Raw genomic sequence first — 24,206 nt, 5'->3', positions numbered from 1 at the left:
CATGTAGCTCTGACTACGTGCCAGGCACTAATTCTAAAGCACATGAACTCATTTAAGGCTCTTCACTACAATCTTAGGTAGGACGATTACCAACCCATTCCCAGAGGGAGAAACAGGAATAGAAACCTTAAGGAGCTTGCCGGGTCACATGGCCGGTATGTGGCAGCTGGCTCTGGAGTCTGTGCTCTGCACCGCCCCTCCGCCTGGGGCTGGGGCACACACATCCGGTTTCCCCATTACCCTTCGTCTAGGAAAGTGCTGTTTTCATTTACTATGGGTTTTTGGACCCCTGGATCACAAGTAATTAATCCTCAAAATCTCACTAAGACTAGCACACCTGGAACTGCTAAGATCTAGGCTTCGATCCCAGGAACAGCTGGACAAGAAGGACCAAGGCTCTTAACTAAGACAGAAGAGGCCCCTGCCTGGCCTCACCCTCCTCCGTCCCAGGACTCTTTTGTACTGGACCTGACCTTGAGTCACTCACCCTCACAGTTGCCAGATGCCAGCCCTCCCACCAATAGCCCCAGAGTGCTTGCTTAGCTCCCAAACATCTCTAGTAAATCTTTTGTAACTTACTGGCCTCACATTATCTTTCAACCGTATTAGAATTTGGCTATGGCTTTTGTAAAAAAAAACCCCAAAAACATAAGCAGAAAACACCCACTCACTCTCTGGTAAAAAAAAAAAGAAGAAGAACCTAAAATGAACAGAAAACTTACTTAAAGCTTCCATTATTTTCTCCTTCCCAGGAAAATACATTAATTTTAATTACTAGGTGTAGATCAAAGTGAAAGCAAAATATGTTTCTGTGAAAGCGAAGCCACCCGAGTTTATGGTGTGCAACGGGGCGCTGCATCACGTGCCAGCTGGACAAACAGATCCCTGCCCGGGCCTCAGGGTGCCGTGGCTGCCTAAGCTATTTCCTTTGCCTGGAAGACACTCTTCATCCTTTGGAGCCCGGCTCAAATGCTGCTCCCCGGCCCTCTGCCACAGGTTACAGGGCGAGGGTTTGCTGCACGCATTTGGCCTCCCTCTGCACTGGGAGCTCCTTGAGGGCTGGGGGTCATTCATTTCTCTCTCTACACAAACCAGACAGGTCATCAATTAAATCCCGGGAGCTTAGCAAATCAGAGCTTGGGACTCAAGCTCTGCAAGCCAAGCAAAGTGGTGCTTTTGAACATTTCCATTCATCCAAACCCCGTATCAACAACAGCCGCCCCTCCCCCATGACGCCGGCCCAATCCGAGTGAGACGCAGAATCAACGTGCTGCTGTCAAAAGCTCCCCACTTCTTCCCTGAGCGTTGGGTGTTGGTGAGCAATGGAGGGGATGCTCTTCCTACCTTCAGCCTCCACAAAGGATACGGCGAGTCTGTGTCACGGTTGAAAAACCTGGTCGTCTTTGTTCCTGCGCTTAATAAATATTCAGCTGGCAAACCCTGTGTTTGTGAAATATACCGAATCTGCAAGAAAAGACGAGAATGAGGTCAAGGCTTTTCCTGTCATTGTACATATGGTAGACTCCTGGTCCTAGTGCCTTTGAGGAAAAACGACAATGCTATAGGGAAAGAAAGAAGTAAAAAAAGAAAGAGGAATAAAGAAAGAAAAGCAAGGTTGGGGGAAGCAAGGTTCGGGAGATGACATAACCCCAGAACCCCACCCACATTCATGTCATAAACACAAAGTGCTAACCCGAGTGAAAACCGAGCGCTTGATGTGAATACCTGTGCTGCTCGGACCCACCTGATCATACTCGGAAGCGCCCGGGTACAGCGGCCAGCCCAGGAACAGCTCTGCTATGACACAGCCCAGGGACCACATGTCAATGGCCTCACAAAATGGTAACCCAAGGATGATCTCGGGGGCCCTGCGAAGGAAGAACGGAAGAAAGCATTAGCTATTTGGAAATGCAGGCAGCTATTTCTGTATGAATTCTACATAAAATCCTATGTTTCAAACCCAGGGTGCCATCACTGACCCCTCTAACGGGCCTGTGTTCTCAGCTGTGTGGCAGTGATTCCTCCATTCCTTGGCCTGCTCCTCCCCATTAGTGGGGAGCCGGGTCCGATGGCTGGTCTGTGGCTCTGGAACAGACCTACAGGGAACCACATCTACTGACTCCATTACTGTTACACTCCAACCAGATGAGCCAAGAACCACTTTAGATACTCAGGCGTTCTCTTTTGTAGCTGAAAACTCGGGAAACCAATCTTTAGACAACGCCTAGGTTTTCCAAAGAAATTCCCCAACACAGGTATTCTGTTTTTAATAATCTATACAAAACAAGTTGCCTCCACCCAGCATAATGGGATTAAACCCAATAGCGGTTCATGCCGGTGTCCCTTTCTTAGGAGTCCGTGTTACACTTTCAAGGAAACACTAGTTTTTTCATTAGCTTCTAACAAGTTAATCTCCTAAAAAGTTCTCTAACATTACAATTATAGAACCATGTTCATGAATACATAATCGGGGTGTCAATCGGAATTCCATTATAAACTCGTTCCCGACGGTAGGAGTTATTCACAGACAGGAGGTGAAGATTACATACTGGAGCTTCTGAAAGAAATCACCTCAACGCAAAGAACATTTCACCTGTAGTTAGTAACCAAAACCAAAGAGACCACAGAGGGCATCTTCTTTTCTGAGCATCTGTCTCGAGTAGGGAGGGGTACATCTTGGAGAAAACCAAGTTCAAAGTCTGAGATGGGAAGACAGTTTATGTTTTTTAAACGACGAGGTTCAGGGCACTCTACTGATCACGAAATGCATTAGCCCAACTTCTGTTTCCTCTAAAAATTTCCCACTTGATCAAGCAACGCCAGAAGACGCCCCTCGCCTACCCTTTCAGCAGCCTGTTGTGGGAGTGAAGGTTGCTGGGGAGCCTTTTCTATCTAGGTTATCTTCATCCATTTAGCTTGAGAGGAGGGAAGCAGGGTGTGATGAAAACACCTCCATTTGCCTCGAAGCTTCGAGCTGAAATTTTCCCCACTTGAAAAGCATCTCCCCACCTTGTTCCTATAAATTCGCTCTCATTGCTCACCTTTCTTCTCCATATCATAGTATGGAAAAAAACAAACCAAAAACCAGATGTCTTGTTACAAAGTCTTCTGATTTTTCTGATCTAAAAAAGAGTTTCTTCACTTCCTTTGAGGTGGAGATTCAGCACTGCGGCTGGGTGGGTGCTTCTGGAATGCCACAGTCATTGGTCTGGGTAGCAAGACATGCTTTTCCTGCAGTCCACGACTGGGCCTTCCCAGGACGGAGTTACTGTGGAGCGTGGGGGAGAGTACCTTGGTGCTACTTAATGGGCCTGCCGTGTCCCTGTCCCCTCACTGCCAGGCACCTTCAGCTACCAGTGTCCTGCCGGGCACGTGGCCCTCTCTCTGGTCTGTGTCTCCTCCAGTTCTGGTTGCTGATCATTTGCATAAACACGGGAGGCCACTCTGGCCCCCTGGCACTGATGCACTGGGTTGCCTGTGGTGGTCTGATGGCCCGTCAGTGCTGGACTGTCCTGTATCACGGGGCCTTCGATTCCATGGCCTGCCTAGCTCACTGTGTCCAGCCTCCACCCACCCACACCAGGGCTTTCAGAGTCACCTGATCATCGTGTGTAACTGACGACATCATGGCAGCTGCCTCTAGCAATGCAATCTCTTTAGAGATGGTTTTGGTTTATTTAGAAAAAACAAACCCCACAGCACTTAGAAAAGGCAATCTCTGAAAGAACAGTACAGAGAAAACAGCATGCTTTTATTACACATGTGCACATGTGTGAGACGCTGCTTCTCTTTCTGCCCTCTCTGTTCTCGGGTCAGGTGTGTCCCCCACCTCGTCCCCCCACGCAGACTCAGGCTTTTTCCCGGGAGAAGAGATCTGAGGCCGGTTCCTGAGGAGCCCCTCCGCTGGCAGGCTCCTGGCTCCAGGTCACTCGTGCCTGGATCTCTGTCCTCCTAGTCCTGTGACCTGCACCTTTGCACTTGGCCGCCTGGACACTCCAGTCTCCAGGTTGGGTCTTAGGAACAGGCGGGTCTGGTTCCGTGAGGACTTCTCTGGAGGTGACTGTGGGTCTGCCCTTCCTCTGGGGTTAATTAACTGGTTCTCACGCCCCTGAGGGGGTCATTTGGAACCTCGGGAAATGGCTGACGTTACATGAACAGGGCCTGTGAAAATCACTCGTAGTTATTTTCCAATAGAGAATGAAATGACAGCCATGCCTGGTGCCATGATAAGTACAGCACAATGTTTTTCTTGCTGTGACTACAATGAACAAATGCTCGGTGTCAGGCTAGATGGATGCAAGACAAAAGAAATAGAAGGCACAGTCCTGTCCCCAAGGGGCCCCGATGCTGGGAAGGCAACTCCAAAACTCACATATAACAACTAAAGTGGAATACAAAACATACACAATATAAACACACAGATACGAAAATAGAGCTAATCCAAGCATACAAACATGCGCCAGCATCTCCCATTAAAAAAAAAAAAGCAAAACACAAGAACAAAACACACCAAAACCCAAACCAAGCCTTTCCTTAATCCCTTCTTCTCCCTGCAGCTGTTGCCCTATTTCTCTGTTCTCCTGCCAGAGGCAAATCTCTAAAGTGTCATCTCCTGCGGTTTCCCCGGCTTTGCCTCACATCGTCTTCTCATCTCCTCTAACTGGACTTCCACCCTATGCTCCACTCCAGTGCTGTGTTGGTCAAGATCACCGGTGACCACGTTGTCACATCCACTGGTCAACTTCTCAGCTCTGTGACCCAAGAGCCACATTTCTTTCTCACTGCTGACCATTCCCTTCTGCTTTGAAACAGTTTGGGGTTTCAGGACGCCACACACACCCATATTTGTCTTGCCTCTCTGCGTGTGGCTTGTCCGTTTCCTTTGCTGGCTTGTCCTCCATCCAACTGCAAGATGATGACAAAGTCCTAGGACCCCTTGTCTTCTCTCTTTTCATCCTTGTTCTAGGTCATCGTTATGGGTTAATCTATGCCCCCCAAAAATACATGCTGAAATCCTAATCCTGGTATCTCAGAACGTGATCATATTTGAGAGTGGGGTTACTGCAGATGTAATTTAGTTCAGATGATGTCATCCTGGGGTAGGTTGGGCCCTTGATCCAGTAGGACTGGTGTCCTTAAAAGAGAAAGATTTGGACACAGATGCTGAGGGAAGATGAGGTGAAGACGGAAGCAGAGATTGGCGTGATGCTGCCACACGCCGAGGGACACCTGGGGCCACTGGAAGCTGGAGAAAGGCAAGAAAGGATCCTCTCCCAGTGGCTTCAGAGGGAGCCTGGCCCTACCGACACCTTGATTTTGGACTTCTAGAACTGTGAGAGAATAAATATCTGTTGTTCTAAGTCATGCATTTTGTGGTGCATGTTCCCACAGGCCTAAGAAACCGACACAGTAATCGTATCCATTCCCACAGGTTTAAATTCCATTCGTGACTTCCAAACGTCTATCTCCATCATGGACCTTTCTCAGCTCTCGATGTACTATGTTCTGGCAGCCTGACATCGCCACTGGAATGTCTCACAATCAGCTAAAAGCTGAGTGTGTTTAAGAGGGAACTCTTCCCCTCTGCCCCCTTCCCCACCCAACATATTCCTCCCTCTGTCCCTCTTGTTTCACAAAACGAAATTACCCCCCTCTCTCCCGCCCCACCTCTCATGCTACAAACCTGCGAATGATCTCTGAGGCCTCTCTGTCTCCCTTCAACCTCACCACGCAATCCACCAACATGGTCAGCTCCAAAGTTTATTTCAAATTGGCTCCTGATTTTCTACTTCTGCTGCCACCACTCTGGCCCTGGGTCTCCTGTCACACCTGGAGCCTCCTTTGTGGTCTGTCTTTCCTCCAATCCACTCTCTACGTAGCTGCCAAAGTGAACAGGTCACATCTCCCTTGGCTGTAAGCCCTTCAGAGGCTCCCCACTGCACTTAGAATGAAATCTAAATCCTTCCATGGCCCACAGGGTTCTCCTTGATGGGGACCCTGCCCAGGTCTCCACTGTCATTGAAATCCACTCTCCTGGTTCAATAAGCTCCAGCCCAATCCATTTCCTTTCAATTTCTAGAATCCCTAAGCTACTTCTGGACCTAGAGCCCTTATGCAATCTTATGCTTCTGCCTCAAATGCTCTCTCTCTGTGGGCTCTCAGATGGCCGCCTCCTTCGCATCCTTCAAACCTCAGCTTAATTGTCACCGCCACAGAAAGGCCTCCCTGGACACCAGTTAGTTTCCATCTACAGTGCCATAAATGTCACTTTACAGCACTTTCCCAATCACCTGCTTACTGTCCTTCCCCCTGCTACGTCCACGAGGGCAGCACAGTGCCTGGCAGTTAGTAGCCACTCACTCAATAATGGTTTGTTGATTGAATAAACCATTAATAAACAGAAGAAAGTGCCACAATATGTGATTCAGATTAAAAGTTGTAAGGCAGTGCAAAGAAAGGGGAGCAGAAGGGCTGACTCTTCATGAAGGGATGAAAGCCCGGGCACGAGGGGCAGGGTTTAGCCTGCGAAGAGCAGACCTGCGTGCAGGCGGGAACCACGGCCCAGAGGTGGGCATGACCGTGCAGCCACGCTCACCTGTGCAAGGCACCTGCAACAGGGCTGGCCCCGAGGACCGGAGATGCCTGTCTGCAAGCGGCTCACCAAGGGGTCACAGCACAAAAGCTAGAGGGAGTGGCGGGGGCCGGAGGTGGCACCAGGATAATGCAGGGTAGGGTTGGGACCTTAGGGCAGAAAAGGCCTCCGAGATCTAGTCCTTTAGAGCCTATTTCTTCTTAATTCCTTGAAGTTAGTTCCCCACGAGCTCCTACTGCTACCATCTTAACTAAGCCATCTTCAATCCTACTGGTCTCGAAAGCCCCTACTGGTCTCTTGCCTTTGGGTTCAACCTTTTCCAATCTACCCTGAAATTCTGCCTCATCCCTACGAATGTGTCCTTTCGTCTGCACACACGATACATGGATCATGTTTCTGACACAGCCTGCCTGCTCCCCGCCCCCTCCCTCCCTCGGACACACCGCCCTCTTCCTCTGTGCTGGTGTCCCAGGTGCTGAAGACACACACATGAATAACCAGATTGGTCCAATGCATATTCATCGAGCACTTCCTGTTCCATATACATGTCCGCATATCTGCCCCCTACGAGGCCTTCTGAGGGGCAGGGTCGGGCTGTGCTCATCTTTGATCCACACAGCAGGAGCTCCCCCAAAATGTGCTCAGCACCCAGGCCAGGAGCCCTGCGGTAAGGAAGGCACCTCTCCATCGCCCCCCAGTCATCCCTGGGGGACTGGAGGCCATTCTGCTGTGATCTGCCAGATGCCGTGTCCCCTGCGCGGCTAACCCATAAGCCTCTTCGCTCCCGAAAGTTCAAAGCCAAGTCTAAAATCTGTTTCTTTGTGTTTAGCACACCTGAAGCACGTTCGGCGGTTCTAAGGCCTATTTACTCTTCAGTGAAGGAGAACCCAGACTTGCCAATGAGTCTTGCCCAGACTGGTTCTGTGACAGTATTTGGCTCAAGCTCCACTTATTCGTTCACATATTCGAATGTTCAGCCTCCATTTCCGATATGCCTACTATATGCCAGGCACTGTGCTGGGTGCGAAGATCGAAAAACAAACCGGACCTCACAGCTCCTCCAGGAGGTCTCCGTCTAGTCAGAGGCCAAGCACGCCAAGAGCTAACACACCGCGGGCCGAGTGTGTGTCCAGTACACAAAGGAGGGGCTCACTGGGGGAGCCGGCAAAGCAGGGAGGGCTTCCGGGAGCGCTCTGAGCTGAGGCTTGGGAAGCGGACATGTGGGGCGGCCTCCAGGCACGGGGCAGGGTGAGTGCATGTCCCCTCCGGCCCCCTCCCCATGTCACTGCTGTAGCTCCAGGCCGAGCACAGTGCCTGAGCATGGTAGGGGCTCACTATACATTTGCACAAGGAATGAATCTTTCTGTTTCAACCCCATACCCGCAACAGGTACCATCTTTTCCTGAAGCTGGCACCATCTCCTTGGCCTTTCTGTTTCAAAGTTTGCCTGCTTAAAGAAAAAAAAAAAAATCACATTTCTGTTTTTTCCATGAGGGCTGTTTCTGTTCTCAGTTCAGTTCCACAGCAGGTAGGACCGCTGACTTGAGAAATGACCTTTCCCATTGGGCTCAGATCACCCGGGTTCTGTTAATGACTCATCCTTCATTCGCCACCCCCCCAACCCCCCCACACCCCGGGATCATCTAACAGACTCTCCTCATTGCTATTTTGGGACATCAAAAATACTTTAAACATACATGAAGTATCAGACAAAATTTGCACGTAAGTGAGAGAGGGGTTGCTCCTTTCCCACATTCCCATAGCAAGCCACTGAAAATTCTATTTTCCTGTAAAAAGAGAATCAACAACTGTCATTTTCAACACATCAATTATTGAAGCTTTGATATTTCGCTCCACCAGCTCTCCTGAGGGCGCACACAGCTGCTAGGCTATTCCCAGATCACGTGCAGGTCACGCGACCCTCTGGGGCAGTGACCCCCAACAGCGGTGGGGAGACCACAGAAGCCGAGTGAAGACACACAACACATGCTGGGCGCCCCGTGCTCCCAGGGACACTCAGCTCTGTAAGGGTCCAGCTGTGCACACGCTTCCTGACGCTGGTACGAGGGTGAAATTAAACAGAGTGCGCTAAGAAACACCCACCACAGGCCTGGCATAGAGGAGGCAGTCAACAAATATTAAATCCCTTATCTATAACAGGCCTACGGTCATGTGACAGCAATCAAATGGAGAGCGTCCCTTTTCCTCTTTTTTAAAGCCTGTTTTCCTCTTTATAAGTTGAAACATTAGGACAACTCTTTAAATCTATTAAAACGTATACATGAAACACCTTTTGTTTCATTTATTTATATAAAAAAAGATGACGATTAATATAGCCAACAACCAAGGACCTACCACCTGGCTTTAGAAAGAAAGCTGCTTGCCCATGGCCCCCACTCCCTCCTGGCAGAGGGAAGCAGGGTCCCAACTCTGCATTTCCTTTCATGGTACAAGCTCCTGCTCGCCCAACCTCCCCGGCCAAGTGTTAAGACCAGCGTCATTGTCTCGATCATCCACACAGTATACTAATAAAACAAGTACAGGGTTCACAGCCACTCCCAACTTAGGCAATCCATCTGCAACGCCAATCAGAGAGCACAGGAAGAACTGTGCATTTCTGGAAAAATGTTACTCAATTTTTCTGAGTTTTTATTTCACCATCTATAAAATGTGATTATTAATCTTGCTTTTTTTCTTGTCTCTACAGCAGCTTATGAAGATAAATTATGGTCGGTAGAATTATAAAGCAGTTTGAACTCCTTGGAAGCAAGACACTCTATTAGCCCATGGTATTTTATAATCACTGATATTATAAGGTGGACTCGAATTGAACTGCAGTGGAGAAGCCCGTTCCCACAAATATATGTAGATTGAAAGTAACCTCGGTATGGCTAGGGCAGAAGCAATCAAAATGTAAAATTGTATTTCAGAGGGGTTGTTAAATCTTATGTTTCCACTGCAAAAATCAGGAGATTTGGAAACGCTGACATGAGCGCTGAGCCATTATTTGATCTGGTGACCCAGAGTGGGAGGCAAGGGCTTACATCAAAGCAACACAGGACCCTAGAAACACAGGACAGACATCTGGGGACTAGAAGGAGGCTATTTGAGAGAAACTGGATCTAAAGCTTGAAGGCTCTGGACAGGCGGGCTACCAGGAAAATGGGGAGCAGCACCCCTAAAAGGTGGATTTATGCACCATGTCTGGGGGATCCAGGAAGGTCCAAGTAGAGATCTATCTACATATTGACCGAGGCCTGGCTAATCCAAGGCCAGCCTGGGATTTGATTTGGAAAAAGACACAGCTTCCTCGGCAAGGAGGAGCGAGGAGAGAAATAGCTTTGTCTGTGCCTGGGGTGCTGGGTAGATGAGAAAGACAAAGCGACCCACGGGTGGAGCTCCAGGAATGAAACCGGGTGAGGTTGACCAGGAGCCCATCCATTGTGTGAGCTTGCACTGAGCCCAGCTGACAAGGAGGCTGTCCTTGTAATGGCCTTGCCAAACACTATGGACCCTAAGATCTCTAGAAACCCCCGACCCCCACCCCAGGAGAGTATACTGCCCTGTAATAAGCTGAAGATGGCCTTGTGATGCAGGGAGCTGCAGCAAAGGAGCAAGGCTCAGACTCCAGACGGAGAGCGAGGAGAGACACCCCACTCGGGCCTGTGAGTGGCTCCAGCTGGATGTGACACACGCTGCAAAATTGCTGCAGAGACGCTCCAGAAGTTCCACCTTAGGGGCCATTACCGATGACCACCAAGCTGCGTGCTGATGAGGTTCATGTTAAGACCTCCCCGGTGATTCTGTCTTCATTGAATATCTGCAGCTATCACCAACAGAACTGCTCAGGACTTTAGAACTGATGTTATATCCACATGGAAGGTGGATTATGTATAGTCACAGTTTGGTCTAGGTGTTCACATCATTGTCATGTCACATTTGGACAGTCTCCCAAAGGAAGCTGGCCTCCTTGGTTCAATTGACCATTTCCAGTATAATGTTAAACTCAAGAGAAGCAGTGGTTTTTTGTTTTGTTTTTCATCTTGGCTCCGAATGAGACCTTCTTTCCTGGTGTGCACTAAATGTATATAATATCCCCACCCCATGCTGATCTGTGATTCCCAGCACGAGTGCCACTCTGCAAAGTGCAGGGCCAAAATCTAACTTTCTTGTTTATATACCAGAAGAAACGTTTGGATTTGAAACTTAACTGACCATAATCTCCAAAGGCTTCTGATGGTGTCGGTATAAGTCAGAAACCAGTGCTCAGATGTCCGGAGTATATTCTGATGTTAGCCTCTAAATTCCTTGTAAATCTCAATGAGGAAAGGTTCCTAGAACCAGCTTGGACCCCACAACGGGGCATTTCAGAGATGCTCACGCTGCCTTGTCAAATCCCTTCTCCTTTTGAGGTGCCTGGTGCCCACTGAGCCTGCATCCAGCCCAGGCGCCCCATTATCTCCCAGTCTGGTCTCTGGTCTCTTTACCACAAAACCGAGGCTCCTGGGCCAAGCCTGCTCTTACTTCCCAACACCCCACAGGACTCGAGTTTTACCAGGTTTAATGCACGTACTTTTTGCCAAAATACATGCTCAATAAATGTCTGTAGAAGCACCTGCCAGCCAGGGACACGGAATCACAGGTTTCTGCATGTATCTACATATAGCGATTCTTTTTACACATGTACTGTTCCAAGTTCTTTTTTAAAGTTTCTTTCAATCTTTTTTAACAGTGAAAGATACCACACATCCAAAGACATGCACAAAGCAAAAACCTATTATAGCTCAGTGACTTATCAGGAAACAATGACCAGTGTCACTACCGGCCAGGTGGAGAAACAGAACGTGGCCACCATCACAGAGAGTCTCTCCTATCCCCTCCTGACACGATCCGCTCTCCCACCTACATGCGGTGGCCAAATGCAGCCCTCAGGGATGTATGTGCATGTCAGTGATGTAGACGCCGAGCCTCAGGTAGACCCTGCCACTGTGCCCAGGTACAGGCATCTGAACAGGTGGGTTGACAGGAGCTCCAGCTCAAACCAAAAGGGGCTCAGCCCAAAGGCCTGGAACGGGGAAAATGGCACAGCTGGCTGAGCAAGAAAGGAAACAAAGCCTCTGACATTCATTTCAGTTCCTCTTGTTGATTGTTTCCCTTCTGCTTTGTTGTTCGCCTGTTGACTGGAAGTGAGGGTTGAAACTGTGCATTTAGAGCTTCCCCAGGAAGCCTGCTGACACCGGAAGGTCGGGTCCAAGACGCAGTCACCTGCTGTCACCTTTTAGCTTCCCCGAGTCCACTCCTCTTTTCTGTGCACTGGGAGGGAATTTGGTTATTTCAGTTCCTGTGGATCAATTGCAAATGCAGCATCTTCAATGTATTCAGAGTGGTGATATGTTACCCACCCGTAGAGTGAAAATGAGATATCAGGCCAGGAAAAAAGGCTGGCCTCTTTCACACTAATCAATTAATTCAAAGCTCACCCTCTACCCCAGATAAAAGCATACTAAGCAGGTAATATCACTTACTAATATGCAACTTCATTGATTTAAATGTAAAACTTCTCATTGGTTAATATTTAGCTTTGACTGGTTCACAGCGAGTACTCAGAATGTCTGTGGGAAGAAAGAATGAACAAACACAAAGCTGAAGAATCACGATGCCTCCCTTCCAGAGGCCCCTATGCCCGCACTGGAGAGGACCCGGAGTTCTGAACTCTTAGCAAGTGAACTGTAACAGAAACAAGGCTCATCCTCAGACAATTCCTTTCCCGACAGCCCCATCTGACCATGTGGCCTATAGGGCTAAATCATGAGGCACCGTTCATGGCTGATCGTCTGGGACTGAAGATGGGAACCTGCATTCAGGGTCGCTGACTGGAGACCTACAACTAAGAGAGCAGAAGCCAGAAGCCTGAGCTATGAAAAAGAATCCATTGAGTAAAGATGCACACACATTGGAGGGTGAATTTCCGTGGCAGCCACAGGGATGTTCCCAGACCCTCAGGAGCCTCCCTCCTGTATTGCACTGTTGGTAGAGAACTACTGAGAAACGAGGGCTGAAGCCTGCTAATACGCCCCCTAAGCCAGTCTTCAAATAAAGCCCGGAGCCATTCTGCACCGTGAAGTCGGCGGTGACACGGGAAGGTCAGGATGTGCCGTTTCCCAGCCGGCAGGTGTGAGCAGGGCGAGAGGAGCCAGGTGCACAAGGCTGGGAGAGTGCACATCATTCTGGCTTTGCCAGGAGACCAACCCCGCAGCAGAGGACCGAGGACACAGCCTTCACCCAACTCTCCAGCAGGAGACATTGCAGAGTGGCCTTACCTGCGGCCACGGTCAGGGCAAGGACGGAGCTCCCATGGCGGCTGCTTGTTTGTTCCAGCAGGAGTTAGGAACGGGACAGTTTGCCAAACAAAGTGGGCATAAATTCCATATCTTCAGCCAAGGGCAGCTTATTTAGGGAAAACCTCCCAACATTCAACTTTTCCTAAAGGAGCTGAAAAAACCCAACAAAGCCCAAGTTGGCTTTCTCATGTTTAGGCCACAGAGGGAAAGCTAAGCTGGCTCTTTACAGCTCACACTAGGGGGCGCTGAAGTGCAGCAGACACGCGCGATCTGAAAGGCACCTGAACCTTAAGCTCCCAGCGGACGAAGGGACGGAACCCACCGGGGACAGTGGCTGAAGTGCACTGTGAGAAATCCACAGCAAACTGTGGAGCACCCAGGAAGAGGGTCAGTGGAAGGGACGTCACTTGTCCCCCAGATGAGGGCACCGCGGCCCCATCTTCCTAAACTGTTTTTCTCTTCCTGACAATGGAGCCTCTTCATAAGCCAGGAGCTGGGACCCTCGCACATGCCTCCGGAACGGAGCAGCCTTCAGCAAGAGAGATCAAAAGTTCACTTCGTCCTCCTGAGCACTGAACGCCACTTCGCCAAGTGAGCTAACCAGACTATGGAATCAGGGAGCTGCCACGTGCCAGCTGGAAGAGGGAGAGGAAAAAGAAAGGAAGAAAGGAGGCAGGGCCTCACGTGGGGGGAGCAAGAAGGAAATGGAGTGGGGGACTGAGTGGTCGGGGGGCGGCCCCTGCACACCCCCAGGCATCCCCTGCGTCCCCTGCCGGTCAGCTCTGCGGAAAGCACCTCTCTGGCTGGGTCTGAAGCCTTCCAGGCTTTCACCTCTCATCCTGCCTCCTCCAGGGCCCCTCCCAGACTGAGGCTCTCCTAGTCTGTGTTCCCACCTTGTATCTACTGCCGGTTCAGCTCTACTCACTCATCCTTCCACCGACAGCTACTAGTTTTTAAAATGAGAACAGCCTATAGTTAGCTTCTCGCCGAGACTGGAAGTATCTTGAGGTGCTGGCCGGTGCGTTATGTCTCTCTGCACACCTCGTGGGGCGGGGGGGGGGGGGGGGGGGGATGTCCTCCAGATATTGTTTGTCGTGCTTCACACTCATGCGCTGGAAGGGGCTACAGATTCTTTACCTTTTCCCTGCCACCCAACACTGTGCAAGGACATGCTGCTCAATCCCCAGATGTTCGCTGAACTGAAGGGACTAGCTGAGGAAGAAGTAAACACAGGGAATTCTTACTATTTGCTTATCTCTTTATGTAGGTATATATTTATTGTTAAGGGAAGAGAAGGGGTGGGAGCAAGCAAGCTCTTCCTAGTTCTTCTCTGGCAACGGGGATTTCCACGGAGAAATCTGAATAGAAACCGATAAAGCTCCATTTATTTTTAATGGGAGAAGCTTGACACAGGAAGTGTATCTTTAAAATATATATAAGCTGAGGCGTGGTGGGTGAAAAAGGAGAAACTATCTGGGGATGAAGAAAGAAATAACAAGTGGAGTGTGGTAGAGAGGAGGCAGCTAGGGAGATTAAAAAAAAAAAAATCAACTTAAAAAACCCCACAAGCAATTAAATGGATGTTTGAAAGAATGGCAGCGATGATTGGTGGGAAGAGCTCAGTGTCTCTTCTGCCAAAGAATAAAGGTTTTGAAATATCATTTAAAGTAACCGAGCGGCTGCTTGTCAGGCTGCCTCGACAGAGTGTCGGCTGCATCATTTGGTTTTTGCATGTATGTATTTAGGCTTGCCCCGGGTTCCCCCATGAGATCAAAAGTCCCCTGGGGAGAAAGAAGCTATATTTGCTTCCTAAGGAAGTGCTCAGCGGCCTGAGTGTGGTTACTCTGCATACAGCAGGTGCTCAATCAGCATTAGCCAACCAAATGGAGATACCCAAATTCTGTCCCCAGCTGGACAGGCTCTGAGAGAACTGTGTAGTTCCTTTTCACTTGGCCTCAAAAAGACTGTTTTTCAAGAAACAAAACAACCCTAAATAGCCCCATAATTCAACTCGAGATTTCAGTTTTGAGGCTGAAACAATTCGGCCTGACTCTTTAGTGGTGCTTGCTTGTGTGAAAAATCAAACAGAAGTCTTCCTTCTTCCCTCCTCTCGGGTGGCCTGACTTTCCAGAGGCCGACAGACTTCAGATGATCACAGAGCCGAAAGTTAGGGACCATCACTTGGGGACTCACAGTTCAGACCAGGAAACCAATGCCGGTGGAGGGATGTGTCGAGGGTGTAACACTGAGTATTTTGGGTTACACAGAGGAAAGGTTGATGAAAGACACAAGGCACACATTCCCCAGCCTTGTTATTTTGTTTTTCTCTAAGGAATGCAGCAATAGCTTAAATGTGAGTGAGCGTTCTTCCTGCGCGCACCTTAACATCTGGTTCAGATGACTCTGGTCTGCAAGCCGGACCTCAGGGTCCATCATTGTTCCTACCGGACAGCCACGTCCCACACACTTTTCATTGGCCCACCTGCATCATTGCCGAGGACGATTCTCAGGACTGTCTTGGTTGGCCGGGGTAAGGTGGGGCAGAGAGGAGGAAAGGCTACTGCAGGGGTATTTTCTTTCCCGTGCATACTATGTTCAATAAAGACAAATATTTGTGTAGCCTCTGTATTTGCCATTAATACTGGGATAAAGTAATTAGCGGCTACAGTTTTCTATGGGAAGCAGCAAAGCTCAGGGGGGAAGCAAAACCCCAAACGGAAGAACAGAAATGCAAAAAGCTGGAATCTGAAGGTATTATTCAAAAACAATACGGGAAAAGACAGAACTGTATTTCCTCTGTTCTTCTAAGGGGAAGTTCAGAAAAGGGTCAGAAAGAGAACAATGCGGGCCATCTATCACAGCAGCCTCTAACCTAGAAAGGTTACTTACGCACTGCAGCCTCATTTCTCAATTCTGTAATCACCACCCCCCTTCCACAGATCGCACGCCACCTCTGCCTTATGAATTATACATTTCATTTCCATTCACCAACACCCGCCTGGTGACCACTGCCAAGGCAGAGGGCGGGGTGGAGGGTGGGGCGATGCCGGCCCCCTCCCCCAGGTGCACAGGCAAATGTGCCACGTGGATTCTGCTTGTTTGACCTTCAATTCCCAGTCTAAGGTTTTGTTTATCGAACAAATAAGAACTAGCTACCAGTGGGAATTTTCCTAAGGGAAATCACACTGGGGCACCTTTCCTTCCCCTTAACATTTTTATTAAGGCGAAATCTGGTTAAAATGAGTATGAAGGGTGATCCTGAAGGAAGCAAAGGCAACATGCAGCTTGAGGGTGTGTGTGTGTGTGTGTGTGTTTAGAACACCAGCAGCCCCCCACTCAGCCCTGCTGTGTGAGTTGGGGTGGGGAGTCTGGAAAGGAGCTACCAGAAATGGGTCCTGTGGCAGGAATCCCTGATGCCTCTGATGAACCGGCACCCCTCCCTTACCAATCCAGAGGGCCCCAGGGAATCGCCGGGGGCTATCTGTTTTCACAAGTGCTATTATTATATCAAAGGGGGTACTACTCTTTGTTCCAGATGCTACTTCTTGGGGATTTCTTTCAAATCTTTAAAAAACATTAGGTTCAGTAGACAAGTGTCATTTCAAACAACTGAGAGAATGTGAGAACAAGGAATGCCCATGAAGCAAATGGAGGTAAGCAATAACGGACAGATCCCTTGACAGCAGATGGTACACCTAAATCTATCACTCTAAGGGTGATACAGGTAGCATTTTAAAATTTATGTTTTAAAAATGCTTTGGACCCTTTAGGGAAGACAGTTCTAAGACAGGCTATAAAAATAGGATATTTAGTTTCTAAGGTTCAAAAACACAATAGTAAATGGCATGAATATTACGTACTGTGACATAAATATCATTCCTTTAGGTTTTTTGAAAAACTCCTCTCAGTATTGGATCATTTGTTTACATAGGATTGACTGAGGGTCTATTGTAAGCGCAGCTGTGACAGCCAGCCTCCACGATGCTCCCCTCCCACACTGAATGGGCATAACCAATAGGCTATTGCAGAAATTATGACATAGGGCTTCTGAGATTAGGTTATAAAAGACATTGCAGCTGTGTCTCGCTCTCTCTCAGATCACTCGCTCTGGGAGAGGCCAGTGGCCACGTTGTGAGGACACTCAAGCTGTCCTATGGAACAACCCACATGACAAGAACTGAGGCCTCCTGCCAACCCCCAACACCAGCTTGCCAGCCCAGCCAGGTCCTTAGATGACTGTAGCCCTGGCCGAGAGCTTGAAGGGCAACTCACTGGAGAACTCAAGCAGAACTGGCCAGCCAAGTTGTTCCCAGATTCCTGGCCCACAGAAAATGTGAGATAATACATGCTTATCATGCTTTAAGCCACTGAGTTTTGAGGACATTTGTTTCGCAGCGACAGATAACTAATACCCACGTGTAGACATATTTCTAAGAGAGGAGGGATCATGCAATGTAAGTTGAAGACTTGTTCTTTCGACAAGTCTCTGCCTGGTACCCAGCATTGTACTAGCATTGTCCATCTGGTCCCTTCCCTACAGGGGCAGACACTCTGGAAGGGAATCAATTAAACACCCCCTTGAAAAGGTAGGTAGCGGGCCTGCCAGGTGGCTCAGGTGGTTGGAGTGCGGTGCTCCTAACGCCGAGGTTGCCCGTTTGATTCCCACATGGGACAGTGAGCTGTACCATCTACAGCTAAGATTGTGAATAACAGCTCTCCCTGGACAGCTGGAGGCTGGCCTGAGCTGCCGTGAGCAGCCGATTGGCTGCCAACAGGACCCTTGACCGGTGACTGACTGCCTCAGCCAGGGGGGTGGGGTGGGGTGGGGGGAGCTCAAGGCTCCTAATACCAGCATGGGCCAGGGAGCTGTGTCCTACACAACTAGACTGAGAAACAATGGCTGGGGGGGGGGGGGCGTGCAGCAGAAGAAAGGGAAAAAACAGAAAAGGTAGGTGGTACAATGAATGATGCCTGAGGGGAATTTTCTAGCACCCAAAGGCAGAAAGGCCAGAGGGAATGGAACAAAGGTTGCAAAGCGCCATCCTACTGGAAGCATCCAACACAGAGACACAGACTATTTGGCCTGCAGAGGATTTAAACATTTTTTGAGTGACTCTGGGTGGTGAACACACAATGGGATTTATAGATGATGTAATACAGAATTGTACACCTGAAATCTATGTAATTTTACTAACAATTGTCACCCCAATAAGTTTTAAAAAAAGAAAAAACAATTTTTTTTGAATTATTTATTAACATTTAGAAATCAGGTGATATTTCCTAAAAGTTTGGATTTCCAGCTTTTCTTGAAAATCTACAGCTCTGGCAACTACACATTTGTTCTTGGCAGCAATTCTGTCAGGCTGAGTCGCTGCCCCTTAAATGGCACACCTGTGTACCATCTGCTCCGTCCTCACTAGCTCACAGAACTACCTGCCTGGCCCTAGAGCATTTGAGTTTGCGATCCAGAGGAGAGAGGTCAGAGGCAGGAAGACAAGTGGCCGTAGCTCAGCAAAATTACTGTTTTTAGCTGTGTACTGGGGACTTTGGAGGGGTGTAAGACTACTTTTCTTTTATTCAATAGGTTTAGTCAACAGCTACCCCAGAAGCAAGGGACACCTTAGAGCTAATCAGGACCGTAAAACAATTATTCCACTTTACATTAAACAGCATGAACGTTAATCGGAGAGATGCCGTGTTAAGTTTATGCAATGTTTGTTTATGAAGGTCTTCATTATATAAGACCTCAGCTGAGAGGAAGTGCAATGCTGGAGTCCCACTTTGCTGATTTGGCTTTTCTACTATAACAATAATTTACAATAACAGAAGAAAGGAAGGCCCTGGCGCCATAACTCAGTGAATATCTGCTGGATTCTTCCCTCCTACAAGACACAATAATATACCCGTTTTTGGCCTTCTCCCAACTCTCCATTTGAAGCAGGATTATAATCAGTTTTCAGAGTGGCTTACTCAGGAATTAACTAGCCAACCACTGCATAACTGACTCTTGGACAATTCTATACAGTCTTTTGCAAATTTTTAGAAGAGGAATGTAATGTTAACAGCATCGTGCTTTTAAGAATATTCTTTCTAAATAGTCAAGTGCTGGGTGGGAGGAGGGGGGCCCTTAAAATGCTGCTCAAGGTGGTTTTATGTAAGAGAGCGGGAGAAAGACACTCTCCTGCATCCCCACCCCCACCCCTTGCTCAGGGAACATTACTGAGTGATCATGTAATAAACGCAATCACCAGTATTTATTGAGCTCCTGGTGTGTTCAAGACTCTGCTGGAGGGGGATACAAAGTCTTGGTCTCTGTTCTCAAGAAGCTTAGTGTCTGATGTGTATGTATGGAAAGATGAGGGGGTGCCATATACTGAGGGGGTGCCAAAAAAATGTATACACATTTTAAGAAAGGAAAAACCAATACTAAAATTGTAATACTCAATATATACCGATAACAAAAGATGAATACAAGTCATGTGTATGCATTTTTTTGAGCACCCCCACTATATCAGGTGCCAGCTAAGTTTACAAGGAGAATCACTGTCTTTCAGCCAACAAATGTTTACTGAGCACCTACTATGTGCTGGGCACCAAGTATTTGGCAATGAACAAAAACGACAGTCTCTGCCCACTCCAGGCTGGGAAGAACAGGGGAGAATTAAAAAAGGTAGGGTTTAATATGACCAGTAGGGAGTCCAGAGAAGGAAGAGGGCCTGCAGGTCAGAAAACAGTACGTGCAGAGGCAAAACACAAGGAATGCACAAGAGAACCAGGAAGGGACACAAGGAATGCACAAGAGAACCAGGATGGGCTAGGGCAGTGTAAGGGGCAAATGCTACCAGGGCACAAAGACTAACTCCACTTCCTGTGCCCAGCCCTGGGGTAAGACAATAAGCTATTCTTTGATCCCTATACTCAGAAGGTGCAGACACAAGGGCGTTTGTCTTTAAATACGAGTAACTGGAAAAGACAGTACTTGCGGATTGTTAAATGTTGTGAGATGGCCAGTGGGTTTAGAGATTTTACAGGACAAGTCACACCTCTCTCGCTGCCACCATACTGGAAGGGTCTGACACACACACCTATGGAGCTGGCCACTGAGAGGCAGTCAGTGAACAAGGGAAATGCCCCAAGAAGCACAGCCGGATTACCTGACCTGGTATGATGGAGGTCTCCAAATCTTATGTTGCATTAGCAAGGCTTTCCCACCTGTGCCATGCTTTTTCCTTCCCAAAGGTGGGGGGAAGGCAAACCAAGCTCCCCTGCCCACCAAGACTGTGTCTTTACTAGGCATGTGCGGCCTGGCATGCTGAATGACAAAGAAACAAAACAGGGTCCCTATGGCACAGAGACCTGACGGGCCCCATGGGTTCACACAGGCTTAATGCATGGGCGCCACGTCCAAACTGCTGCACCATGAACAAGGCTCACCCACCATCATTCAAAATGCACCTCTGGAACTGCTGGACGCATTTAGCAAGGGGTGGGGTCCTTGGAGTCACAGCCTGAGGCTTCGCAGGGTCTGTCATCTGGTTCCCCTGCATCTCCCCTCCAAGAGCTCCCAGGGCAGTCCCCGTGGACGGGGACAGTGATTAGCAAGAAAGCAAAAGCTCGGCAGGGAGGACAGGTACGGTGTGCATAATTGTAAGTCCAACAAAATTCCCAAGTTTTGAAAAGCTTGCTAATGTCAACTCTCAAACCGCTCCCTGGATCACTCACCCAATATTTATTTGGGGCACAGTTTAAATCAAGAGAAAAGCTATCAAAATAAAACAAAAAAGTTAAACAGAAGGGGTGCCCTGTGGGTGGGAGGTTGAGAAGGGAGATTTCTCAAGTTCCTGCCAAACGCCATGATTCTAGGATTCTATGACTGCTTTCCTTCTGGTCACACGGAATTAGTCACAGGCAACAGAGAGCGATGCAAGCCATTCCTCTGCACGAGGGGCTGTTATGACGGTGGTGGAGGAGCTCACTTATGTAAGAAAGTGGCTCCAGGAATGAGGTCCTATGCCTGGAGCTGATGTAGTGATGAGCAAGTCACTGAATTCGAAGAGGCCAGAAGGTGCAGAGTTAATGGCAATCACCACACGCAGTTAAGGGGCCAGAGTCACAATAAATGCAAAACAGGTAAACAGTGGAGGGAAGTACTGAGAAGGCAAACAAATCAAGAGCAAATGAAGCAACTGATGATAAATAAGCAAATATGTACCTTCATTTGGAACGAAGGAAAGATTTATCACCTACGGAGCTGTAAGTGGTGAGCAAAGGGGGTTATAGAGTTCATGGGGGAGGGGGCTTTGAGCTGAAGGAGGCGTCTGTCTGCCTTTGGTGCCCCAGGTCGCTGACGACCAGGGAGGAGCGACTCGCAGAGCCTTCACCTTACACCTTATCCCACACGCAAGGGCTTCTTTGCTTTTGCTTCAAACACGCTCACTTCCTTTTACTGTTCCCGTTGCCCCTGCTCCCTTTCTGCCTTTTGAAACAGAGCTGCTCGTCCCAGCTCTCCCCTCTTTAATTCCCTCTCTCATTCTCTCCACACTGACAGAGGCTCACACGTCGAGCTACACAACCTTCCTTCATTTCCAACGTACTTCACAAATCCAATTTAAAACCTATGATTAGATTTGTACTTCAGAAACATAACTATTCATTGATTATGATTTTGGAGAAAGCTCTCTCCTAGCAGGCCCCTGGAGGACCAAGGAGGAGACGCTGAGCAGGCTGGGGGCAGGGCGACAGGCCAGCAGGTAATTTAATGCTGGAGGAGGCGCCCACCCCGCGACAGAGACACTGCTCTCGCATGCCACCACTGACCCCCTTCCTTCTTTGGGGATCCACTGGCCTTCTCCTCAGCTCCCAACCTCAGCTTTCTCTCCCTTTGATAACCCTGTTGATGTCCAACTCACTTGCAAAATCCTCTTAGGCCTATAATGTGTTTTGCTGGTTCTCTACTGATTTCTCCCATAATTCTCTTTCCTGTGCTGGCTGCTCTTCCTTCTCTCACTTCCTTACGCTGGGCCCTCTCCCTCTCCCGTGGGTCTTGTTCACTGTCAGGTATCAACAGCCAGCTGCATCGCTGGCCCCAACCTCTTCCTGAGTTCCAGGTCCGGGTTCTCACAGGTTGAAGTGTCTCTATTTGGATGCCTCAAATTGACTATAAACTGCCCCCTCCAAAACGGGCGGGGTTCCTTTCCAAGCCACCTGTTATCCAGCAGAACCATTATTGTTTCGTCTCCAAAATGAGGACCCTCAAGAGTCATCTTTACCCATCACATCTTCCCTTACCTCTCAAGTTTCTGCTTTCGTTTCGGAATGTACCTCATAGTCACCTTTCCCCCACGGTCTCACCCAGATTACTGACAGTCTCCCCGCTGGTTTCTCTGCCTCTCATTTCCCCCCCTTTCCAATCCCATCGACACACTGCTGCTGCCGGACTTGGTTTCCTAAAACTGCTTTCATCACACCTTCCTTTCTCCAGAACCAATGTGCTTATTGCATGCCATCCAAACTCTAATTGCTTCCCAGGCCCCAGAGTAGCCATTCCCATCTCTTTATCTCATCGTGGGTCTCTCTGTTCAATCAGTAACTTCCTCTTGTTTCAGGTCAGAATCTTTACTTCTTACTCCGTCCTTCTTGCTGTCTCCATCTGGAACGGCTTCTCCCTCTTCTGTTCAAATTCCAAACATCCTCCGACTTCAGTTCCACTTGCACCTCGGGCAGCGGTCCTTCCACACCCCACCCCAGGCTTCTGCGCTAATCACGAGCCCCAGTCGTGCTCTGCCCTCCTTGCGCGCTGCCACTGTCTTATACCAGCCAGGGTGCTCTCTTTGACCACGTTGGGCTTAGCATCGCAGGTCACTACCATGCGTGGGTTTACCCAAATGTCCCTTCAGACTGTTTCTATTTGATTTTTCACTCTACTGGTCCAAAGCCCCAGGGCTCACCTATGCTGAGCTTTCAGACCTCACCGCCAGACCGCTAGATACAGACTGGACTTGTATGTCTTACCTTCAGCCAGATGACCTCTGGCCACAATCCCCTGCTTGCTGGACCCTCACGCTTGTTGGCCTCTGGTTACACAGTCTTATCTCTGCCCAAAATTCAGTTTCAATTCTTCTCTCAGGAACCTCTTTGGTGCATTCAGGAACGCTGTTCTTTTCCTTCACGCACCTTCCATTACACTTAATTTTTTCTAGGTTGTGACAGTTTAATATCTCCATTAAACACTAAGCTTCTTGACGAAAAAACTATAGCATCTCCTTTTCGTGGACACCCATATCACCAAACACAGTGTTATGTAACAGGTACTCACCAAAACACAGCTGGTGGACTTAATATTTTGTCTCATACCATGTGACTGGTCAAGCGCTCTGGATCAGTGACCCAAGAGACCTGGGCTCTATACCTGACTTTGCCACTTAACCTACTTTGTGTTTCTGGTTGAGTCACTTAAATGTTATGCGCCTAAGTTTACTCAACTGTAAGACAGTAAGAATAATTCCTACCTGATAACTTTATATATTGGGGGAAAGATCAGTTCTGTCAACCTATGTGAAAGACTGTTAATTATAAACTTAATTCACTCAGTCATGCAACTTATGCTCTACAAATGACCAGGCTACTAAGTGATGATGAAACAAGGGGTTTCCATGCCACTGAATTATTTTCACGGAATGATTTCTATGAGAAATGAAAAAGCAAAAACCAAGTTTTCTTCATAGAAACTAACAATGCTAATATTCTGGAACATACCTATTTTCTAAACCCAAGACTAGAAGTTTTGACGGGGGAGAGACGTGGAAGCATAGATTAGGCTTATTGATAAAGGATTTCATCCCGGGTAGAGATGGGAGACAATCAGAGTTCTGATGGGAGGTGCTTCTAAAGTGGGGTAAGATCTTGCTTCATACATTCCCAATTTCGAGTGTCTATGACTCCAGCTGCTTTCTGCAACCTTCTTCAGGCAGAACCCCACGAGGCTGCTAAAATGCTTGCTGATTTCATATTGGAAGGCCAGTCTCAGGTCATGGCACTGCCACCCTTTCTCAAGGAGGTTCTTCATCTGAACCACAGAACACAGAAAATTACCTGTCATCTTCTTGAGCAGCACCCCAGGCGTCCAGGAGAGAAGTAGATTTGTTACACACATCTTAGGGCAGGAGGGCTAATTCTCCCCTGGACCCGTGATAGGGGAAGGTTAGCTGCAGACCAGTGGACGTATTTCTTACTAAGGCCAACTGCATGTGGCTGACCAAAACAATAGGTGCCCT

The 24,206-nt window shown here is 48.5% G+C and overlaps 1 protein-coding gene across 8 annotated transcripts in view; it reads right to left on the bottom strand.

Moving 5' to 3' along the window:
• The window catches only part of HIPK2 (homeodomain interacting protein kinase 2), a 174,016-nt gene that overhangs the window by 53,416 nt on the left and 96,394 nt on the right, over positions 1–24,206 (bottom strand). For all 8 annotated transcript variants that reach the window (XM_088799897.1, XM_088799894.1, XM_088799895.1 and 5 more), the window contains exons 3-4: positions 1,745–1,868; positions 1,345–1,464 (exon numbers count right to left, since the gene is read on the bottom strand). In XM_088799897.1, the coding sequence (XP_088656023.1) occupies positions 1,345–1,464; positions 1,745–1,868 (244 nt within the window). The remainder of the gene's footprint in view (positions 1–1,344; positions 1,465–1,744; positions 1,869–24,206) is intronic.

Source organism: Rhinolophus sinicus, chromosome 8, assembly GCF_057876585.1.
Source record: "Rhinolophus sinicus isolate RSI-liver-muscle chromosome 8, RSI-T2T, whole genome shotgun sequence".
Classification (NCBI taxonomy): Eukaryota; Metazoa; Chordata; class Mammalia; order Chiroptera; family Rhinolophidae; genus Rhinolophus; species Rhinolophus sinicus.
The sequence above is the reverse complement of the archived record's forward strand: the minus strand, read 5'-3'. Positions and strand labels throughout refer to the sequence as shown.